Source organism: Salmo salar, chromosome 04, assembly GCF_965601325.2.
Source record: "Salmo salar chromosome 04, fSalSal1, whole genome shotgun sequence".
Lineage (NCBI taxonomy): Eukaryota > Metazoa > Chordata > Actinopteri > Salmoniformes > Salmonidae > Salmo > Salmo salar.
In genome coordinates this window covers 64,695,609-64,704,813 of record NC_138294.1, presented here as the reverse complement: position 1 = coordinate 64,704,813, position 9,205 = coordinate 64,695,609, and the positions used below count along the sequence as shown (strand labels likewise).

At 43.2% G+C, this 9,205-nt stretch overlaps 1 protein-coding gene across 3 annotated transcripts in view; it reads left to right on the top strand.

Annotated features, from left to right (window-relative positions):
- The first annotated feature begins 5,265 nt into the window (after positions 1-5,265).
- The window catches only part of LOC106603483 (drebrin), a 111,335-nt gene continuing 107,395 nt past the window's right edge, over positions 5,266-9,205 (top strand). For 2 of the 3 annotated variants that reach the window (XM_014197241.3, XM_014197240.3), the window contains exon 1: positions 5,266-5,514. In XM_014197241.3, the coding sequence (XP_014052716.1) occupies positions 5,432-5,514 (83 nt within the window). In that variant the 5' untranslated portion in view covers positions 5,266-5,431. The remainder of the gene's footprint in view (positions 5,515-9,205) is intronic. The other variant, XM_014197242.3, reaches the window with a different exon arrangement.

Below are 9,205 nucleotides of genomic sequence, written 5' to 3'. Positions count from 1 at the left end.
CATTGCCTTTAACAAATCTTAGTTCAGTCACCAGTTTAAGTTGAGAGTGGGGGTATCCATGGCATTTTCCAATTATGTTCCTATTTTACAAGTAAAAAAAATTGAGAACCTTTCATAATGTTGCCAAACAAAGACTCAACAAACTTACCTGAGACTCCCTGTCTCTGCCAGTCTGTCCCTGCATATCTGTCCCTAACTCTGCTGTCTGTGTGCTATCTGTTGCCTGCTCTGCCTAATGACATCATTGTGAAACATTTCCATTAGAATTTAATTTCTTTCTTATGAACATTTTATCAACTAGTCTTTGAGATATTAGGCTACTAGGGTTCTTAGTTTGCGTTTTGGTGTACTGAAAAATACTCTGATGTCCGTCTTTTATTTTTCTGCCATTTTTCTACCTGGCTGGCTGGCTACACACACACAGTGTGTAGGTTATTTACAGTAGGAGATGGGCTTCTATCATCTTATCTTTTATCATTCTATTTGGGCTTCGATCTAAAAGGTAGCTAGCAAATGTGAAACGGATTAAAATGACAAGAGTTGACAGCTGTATGAGTTCACCATTTACACAACATATGCTGCAACCTTTTGTAATTTTAATAGTTTGTTTCATATTGAATGGCTTCCAACAATAGCTGAATTTGCAAAGCTAGCGAGCACCAATTCCGTTTCAGTGGTGTTTGCTATAATCTTTGCTACCGGGGTTAAATAAAGGTGAAATAAAATAAATAAATAAAAGTTCCCTTGCGACAATTTAGCTTTTGTAACGAGACCATTAAATATATTTAAGACAATGGTAGAAGAGAGTGTAGTTCTGTTCAGTTTGGACTTCAGTTTATCGCTAACCTTATCACAGGGACTTTGAAGCACTAATTTACATAATCTGCATGCTGATCTTGGAATAAATTGACGATAGCAAAGATTCCATCTTTGACGAGGCCATATAAATGGAATAGGTACTAGCTTTTGCGCGCTAGCTCTGCATATTCAGCTAGTGTGTGTGCGCGATTGACTGGATTAACCTCACGTTAGTTACGTTCATTGAGTGCCTTTCAGACAGTAGATACGACCCCTCTGTTACCTTGCCAACTAAGGAACTGGCAGTGGATCAAACCATTGTGAGGCAGAGGGTGGGGGGGTTGCAATCTTTTGAAACTTAAAAACGCGCTATTAAGTGTCTATAATCAGCACAATTGCTTTCATTGCATATTAATAATATTATTTAAATTACATAGTTATGTTTCAGTGATATATTGGGGGGGACAAATCATATTTTTCCCAGGATGGGGGGGTCGTGTGTCCCCCGTCCCCCCCCCGGGATTTCCGCCCCTGCGGTGACCTCAGTGCCATCGGATGAATCCCGGAACATATTCCAGTCTGTTCTAGCGAAACAGTCCTGTAGTTTAGCATCCGCTTCATTGGACCACTTTTGTATTGAGTGCGTCACTGGTACTTTCTGTTAGAGTTTTTGCTTGTAAGCAGGAATCGGGGATAGAATAGAATTCTGGTAGAATTCTGGTTTGACACATGGATGCCGAGGGAGAGCTTTGTATACGTTTCTGTGTATGGAGTAAAGGTGATCTAGAGTTCTGTCTCCTCTAGTTGCACAGGTGACATGCTGGTAGAAATTAGATCAAATGGATTTCAGTTTCCCTGCATTTAAAATCCCCGGCCACTAGGAGCGCCGCCTCTGGATGAGCATTTTCTTGTTGCGTATGACCCTATACAGCTCGTTGAGTGCCAACATCGGTTTGGAGTGGTAAATGGAAAGCTACGAAAAATATAGATAAACTCTTGGTAAATAGTATGGTCTACGGCTTATCATGAGGTATTCTAACTCAGGCGAGCAGAACCTCGAAACTTCCTTAATATTAGAGATCCCACACCAGCTGTTGTTAACAAAGAGACACACACCTCCCCCTTGTGCTTACCCGAGGCTGCTGTTCGATCCTGCCGATGCATAGAAAAACCAGCTAGATGTATATTATCCATGTCCTTGTTCAGATATGACTCCGAGAAACATAGGATATTACAGTTCTTAAGGTCCCATTGATTGGATAGTCTCAAATAGAGCTCATCCAGTTTGTTCTCCAGTGATTGTATGTTCGCCAATAGAATGGAGGGTAGAGGCGGAGCCTGTAAAACAGCAGCTGTCCATTGAAGCCCCATTCTGAGTAGTGCAGTTCTGAGACCAGAGTACTAGAGTGGAGATGTGAGTTGGAACGAAAGCCTTTTGTCTTTGTCCACCTGCCTTCACTCCCCTTCACCCCATAGACTTCCTAAAATAGAACCATATCAATAAATCAATACCACTCTTTTATGAGCTCAGAACAAGCTGCTCATTGTCCTCCATCTCCCTCTGTTTCTCCAGCCCAGTTTGAAAGTACTCTGAATGACTAAGAAATCATGTTACTTTGTTCAAATACGAGAAATGAATTCTAATTCCTCAATCTAATGCTATGGTGTTTTAGTCTACTTTCGGCCCTACTGACAGATTATAGGAACTAGTTTGTGTTGTGTAATTCAGTTTGAGCTTGATGCAAAAGCTGCTGTATTCTCCTCCCTTCAGCCCCAGCAGAGTAATTTGGCCACTGAAAGACTGAGAGCCTGGTGTCAGAGTCCTGTATGGAGCTACTGGCTCAATCCCCTGCTGCTCCATTTAAGACAGGGTGTGAGCTTTGGACACTGAAGCCAACACACACACATACCATGATCCCACCCACCCACCCAAACAAACACACACTCACCCCCCATGTATGCATGCCACTGCTGGAGAATCCTGGACATTGGATCCCAGCCCATTCTTTGCTAGACAGATGTCTTCCCTGAGAACAATCACCATCTCCAGTGAAAATAATTGGTACCTTAGCCATCTGCAGGAGACGCTGAGGACCGGATGGATGAGGAGAATAATTAATGTTAACCCACTTAACAGGGAGGGGGGCCGCTCTGGGCCAAACACAAATCCTCATTGGATGAGACAGCAAGGAAGGAGGGGTGAGTGCGGGGGGCGTGAGCATGTGTGGTATGAGGGTCATTGATGTGGAGATGGAATATTGTTGGATAAAGATGATAAGAGCATATGTAAGTGTAGAGGTGTGTATTGTGTGTGTGTGTGTGTGTTGGGGGGAATGATTGACACTCATATCTATTTCTACATTAGTGACATGCTGTGATTTGTGTCAGTTAGACTGATGAAGGATTACTGCTCTTCCCCCTCCTGAAAATAAAGCATTATGAAACCGTAAATGTACACAAGAGACATTCTATTACCATGTTATTACCAATTTAGTTTATGCTGTAATGTAAAGTGCCACTATCCATGGCACTTTCTCTCATGGATGCTAGAAACATGGCCTGTCTCGTATTGTGTTCTGAGTGACAGTTCCCTGGCAATGGTAGGGCTGGCAGACGTACACTACATGACCAAAGGTATGTGGACACCTGCTCGTCGAACATCTCATTCCAAAATCATGGGTATTAATATGGAGTTGGTCCCCCCCTTCGCAGCTATAACAGCCTCCACTCTTCTGGGAAGGCTTTCCACTAGATGTTGGAACATTGCTGCAGGTACTTGCTTTCATTCAGCCACAAGAGCGTTAGTGAGGTTGGGCGCTGATGTTGGGCGATTAGGCCTGGCTCGCAAAGTTGGAAGCACAGAATCATCTAGAATGTCATTGTATGCTGTAGCATTAAGATTTCCATTCATTGAAACTAAGGGGCCTAGCCCAAACCATGAAAAACAGCCCCAGACCATTATTCCTCCTCCACCAAACGTTACACTTGGCACTATGCATTCGGGTAGGTAGTGCTCTCCTGGCATCCTCCAAACCCAGATTCGTCTGTCAGCCTGCCAGATGGTGAAGCGTGCTGCCAATGGCGGCGAGCTTTACACCACTCCAGCCGACGATTGGCATTGCGCATGGTGATCTTAGGCTTGTGTGTGGCTGCTCAGCCATGGAAACCCATTTCATTAAGCTCCTGACGAACAGTTCTTGTGCTGACGTTGCTTCCAGAGGCAGTTTGGAGCTTGTGTGGCCTACCACTTCGCGACTGTGCCATTGTTGCTCCTAGACGTTTCCACATCACAATAACAGCACTTACAGTTGACCGGGGCAGCTCTAACAGGTCAGAAATTTTACAAACTGACTTATTGGAAAGGCGGCATCCTATGACGGTGCCACGTTGAAAGTCAAGGAGCTCTTTAGTAAGGCCATTCTACTGCCAATGTGTGTCTATGGAGATTGAATGGCTGTGTGCTCGATTTTATACACCTGTCAGCAACGGGTGTGGTTGAAATAACCGAATCCACTAATTTGAAGGGGTGTACACATACTTTTGTATATATAGTGTATGTGGGTGTTGAGCACAATGAAGCCTGGGTGCACAACACTGAGGCTGCCCCTGAGGCTCCGTCCAACACTGTTTGGGTAGGAGTTGGGTCAGCTGTAGGCACAGATTCAGGATCAGTTTACCCTCCCCAAACTGTAGCTATAACCATAAGGAGAAAAAAATAACAAAACTGACCTTAGCAACTTAATCTTACTCTATACTCAAAAATACACTGTAGACCCAGACTGGGCTCTAGGATCTTTATCCCAATTATCATGCAACAAAACTGTTCTCTCTCTGCCCAATCTGCATACAGTACAGACTACAGACCCCCCACCCCCGCTAGTCCTCAGGGTTAGGGTAGCTCACTCAGAGAGCTCCAGGCGCACGATGACACAACCCCACACTGACATGTTTCTCATCCCAGACACACACTCCAGACTGGGCTGGATGCTGTCAGGGCTGATTGCTCCTGTTATTTGTTAGTAAAACATTATCACTCTGAGAGTTGCAGCTAGCTACAGCCTTGAGAACTGGTGGCTTTGGGGTGAATCTCTTTTCCACAACAAGGCCCAGACATCAAACACCCATCTCTGGATAACCAGCCAGAGCCAGACAAAAGCCTAAAACAACAGCTGTTAAATAAAGGGCTGTTTTAATGAGAATGTAGTGTCAAAAAATATGACTTGGAAGCCCCCTGTCGCCTGTTAGTTAGACCCCCATTCCTGTAAGAGGCTATAGCTACTGTTCGAAATAAATTATTTTTCATCTCCCTGGTCTTTGTCAGGTGCTGGTTTGACGAGTCATTCCATGTCGGTGCTGGGCCTGGTCAGATCAGGATTTAGTGCTGACTGCTGACGGTGACGCTCTATATGGCGCTAGGACCCAGCAGTGGTTTTTAGAGGCCTGTGAATTTTTCGCACTAGGACCACGCAGTTTGTGGGGCTGTAGCGCGGCATTGTCTTTGTTCCTCCACTCAGAATCTCTCCCCCTCTCACTTTCTCTCCGCAGTGTCTCTCTCCCTCTCTCTCTCTCTCTATACTCTCCTTTACTTCCATTACAGTATTACACCGGTCTGGATGATTGCAGAGACAGCAACATGGCTGTGAATCTCGGCAAGAACAGACTGGCCCTTCTAACAGCCTACCAGGATGTTATCAACGAGACCTCGTCCACTGACTGGTAAGTCAATTGAACTTCCCTTATTTATCATGGCTCATCGGCATTAAATGTTTTTATTGCAGGGTTTAATCGTTGGGGGGGGGGGGGGGGGGGGGGTACGGTTGTTGGGGATGCGGATGGATGCACAGGACGGGATATGCACATCCCCCATGCAGTACCGTCTGCAGGCTGTTTTTTTGTGATAGGCTACGCAGCATCCCCCTGGTCTTTTGCAGGAGGAACGGGATGGGGAGAAATGCCGAAGTAAGCCTACAAATGAAAGTGCAAAAAGCACTGTGGCAAACATCGCAGGGAAATCATAGTTGATACTATAGGCTACTATGTAACGATCCATGATGCGGGATGATCTACTCATAAATGCATAAAATGTAACGGTTCCATTCCAAAGCTGTCAGATGCAGGGCGTTCAGCCCACAGGGGGATTTTTTTGTCATACAATAAAATCCCACTTGTTAAAAGTGCTGAAATGTGCGGCTGTTCACAGCAGACCAACTGACACACCGGTCACTGGCTGCTCCTAGTCCAGAAAAGCAGCAGGCAATGTGCGCATTGATCAAATATTGAGAAAGAAGAAGGGTGATTCATTGTTTGCTCAGAGCGAGTTTTTACTTTGGACCACCGACCACTGTGTTTCTGTCTGTCATAGCCAGTGTACGAAGTGGGGAGCCCTGAAAAGGTTTGAATATTGAGATAATTTACGTACGTTTCCCCCTTTGCAATAGCATACCGCTCGTTTTCTTAATTTTGAATAAAAACATTTACATGTAGCGTTCTCGCATCCCGACTAGCGAGGGCTGAGATGATATGGGCGAGGCGAGTAGTGTCAATCTAAAAACGCTCAATGTGACCGGCCCTGTTCTCTTCTGCTCCCTCTTCTCTCTTCCTCTTATTATACGCGATGTAACTGCTGTTTTGGCCTGTTGGGAGGGGAAAAGTTGCAAATGTGATGGTCCCATTCGAGTTATCTACACATTCCATCGGGCCTTGTGTCAATGTGGAGGCGTTTCTCTGCCCTTTGTGTGGAAATGGATACACATGGTCAGTGGAATAATATCTCTTCACCTACAAAACCAGCTGGCCTTAACAGAGAGAGTGAGACATTCTGAAAGGCTGCATCCATTGAAGTCCACTGATGATCACTTCTCTCTTTTGAAGATGGATATGCCTTTGACTCTATGCTAAACAGCTTAAATTATCATATTTTTCCAACTAAAGATAACCAATTGCTATCTTTCAAGACAATATAAAAAATATATTTTTAGAGCATGTGTTATCCTTTGGAGTTTATCTCTATAGCCTTCTAGGCCTATAGAGTTGATCTGACTGAATCATCTACAACAGCACTCTTTTAATGTCTCTTTAATAATAAAAGATGCCATAAGCCAAGAAACAATATATTTTCAAAAAGAAAGGAGGACCAAGGCACTCTTCATATAATTAATTAAAATGCCTTTATTTGTATGGCATGTTCAATAGAAACAAAGTTTTAAAAATCCGACGGGTTTCAGCTGCATGGCCTTCGTCAGGGAGTACAAAGAAATAATACAATGTCCTCTTTTGAACAGCTTTTCCAATTAGCCCTAATTTGAAGAGGGAGTGGTTACAAAATTGATTGGACACACCTAGTAAGCAATACTATACACATTAAAAAGTGAAATAATGTAGCTATGTATCATAAAAATACAACTCCACGCTAGAAGTATCAGAACACTTAGAAAGATAGTTCTAACCTTAAATATGACTGGGAGAAATGTAAAGAATAAGAAAGCAATATATTCCATAGTACACTAGAACACAGCAAAACATGAACAACAACAGTCTAAACATAGCTGAGGGCAATTGAGAAAAATGTCCACTAGATGACAGCAAATGGACCTATCACGACCCTACAGGAAGGGTGAGAAATCCATATCTTCATTTAAACCAGGGTATTTAGTGGCCTGAAGTATGTAAATCCCAAAACTTTCCCTTTGGTTTAACTGTTTAAGACGGTCCCCTTTTCTAATAGAGGCCGGAATATGATCAATACCCATAGCTTGTGGGGAGGCAGGGTTGCCATGGTGTAAGGACTTGTAGTGCCATGCCATGGGGTAGTCTTCATTGCCTATCCCTATGGTGTACTTGTGTTCCGCTAAGCGGTCTTGAAGGTGGCTCTTTGTCCGTCCAATGTAGAACACCTTGCACTGTGGACATTCCAATCTATAGATGACATGAGTGGTTTTGCAGTTAATGAAATGCTTGACGTAAATCTCCATTTTGGAAGCTGTGTCAACAAAATACTTTTTCTGTGCAATATTTCTGCAATGGTTGCACTGGTTACATTTAAAAGAGCCCTTGGGTTTGTGGTCAAGTCAAGTTTTTTAAGAGTCACCCGGAAGATAACTGTGGACTAATTTGTCCTTTAGGGTAGGACATCTCTTAAAGCTTATGACTGGTGGCTCAGGAAAGACTTGACGTAGTAGCGTATCACTTTGGATGATTCCCCAATTATTTTTAATGATTATGTTAATGTTCTCTGCGTCAGTGCTGTATTTTGTAACAAAATACACTCTCTCTGATGTATCACAAGGCTCTCCCCTTCGCAACAAGTTCTCTCTGTCAAGTAATCCAGCCCTTATACCTGCATCTTTCAGGACCTGAACGCTGTATCCCTGATTCAAGAAGCGATTCTCCATTTCAGCAGATTTGACACTGTAGTCTGTTTCCTGATCGCAAATTCTGCACACTTTTTGGAATTGGCCATATGGAATATTCTCTTTTAGCCTTTTGGGGTGTTATCTTCCAGGGTGACTCTCAAAAAACTTGCCTTGACCACAAACCCAAGGGCTCTTTTAAATGTAACCAGTGCAACCATTGCAGAAATATTGCACAGAAAAAGTATTTTGTTGACACAGCTTCCAAAATGGAGATTTACGTCAAGCATTTCATTAACTGCAAAACCACTCATGTCATCTATAGATTGGAATGTCCACAGTGCAAGGTGTTCTACATTGGACGGACAAAGAGACGCCTTCAAGACAGCTTAGCGGAACACAAGTACACCATAGGGATAGGCAATGAAGACTACCCCATGGCATGGCACTACAAGTCCTTACACCATGGCAACCCTGCCTCCCCACAAGCTATGGGTATTTATCATATTCCGGCCTCTATTAGAAAAGGGGACCGTCTTAAACAGTTAAACCAAAGGGAAAGTTTTGGGATTTACATACTTCAGGCCACTAAATACCCTGTTTAAATGAAGATATGGATTTCTCACCCTTCCTGTAGGGTCGTGATAGGTCCATTTGCTGTCATCTAGTGGACATTTTGCTCAATTGCCCTCAGCTATGTTTAGACTGTTGTTGTTCATGTTTTGCTGTGTTCTAGTGTACTATGGAATATATTGCTTTCTTATTCTTGGCACTTCTCCCAGTCATATTTAAGGTTAGAACAACCTTTCTAAGTGTTCTGATACTTCTAGCTTGGAGTTGTATTTTTATGATACATAGCTACATTATTTCACTTTTTAATGTGTATAGTATTGCTTACTAGGTGTGTCCAATCAATTTTGTAACCACTCCCTCTTCAAATTAGGGCTAATTGGAAAAGCTGTTCAAAAGAGGACATTGTATTATTTCTTTGTACTCCCTGACGAAGGCCATGCAGCCGAAACGCGTCGGATTTTTAAAACTTTGTTTCTATTGAACAT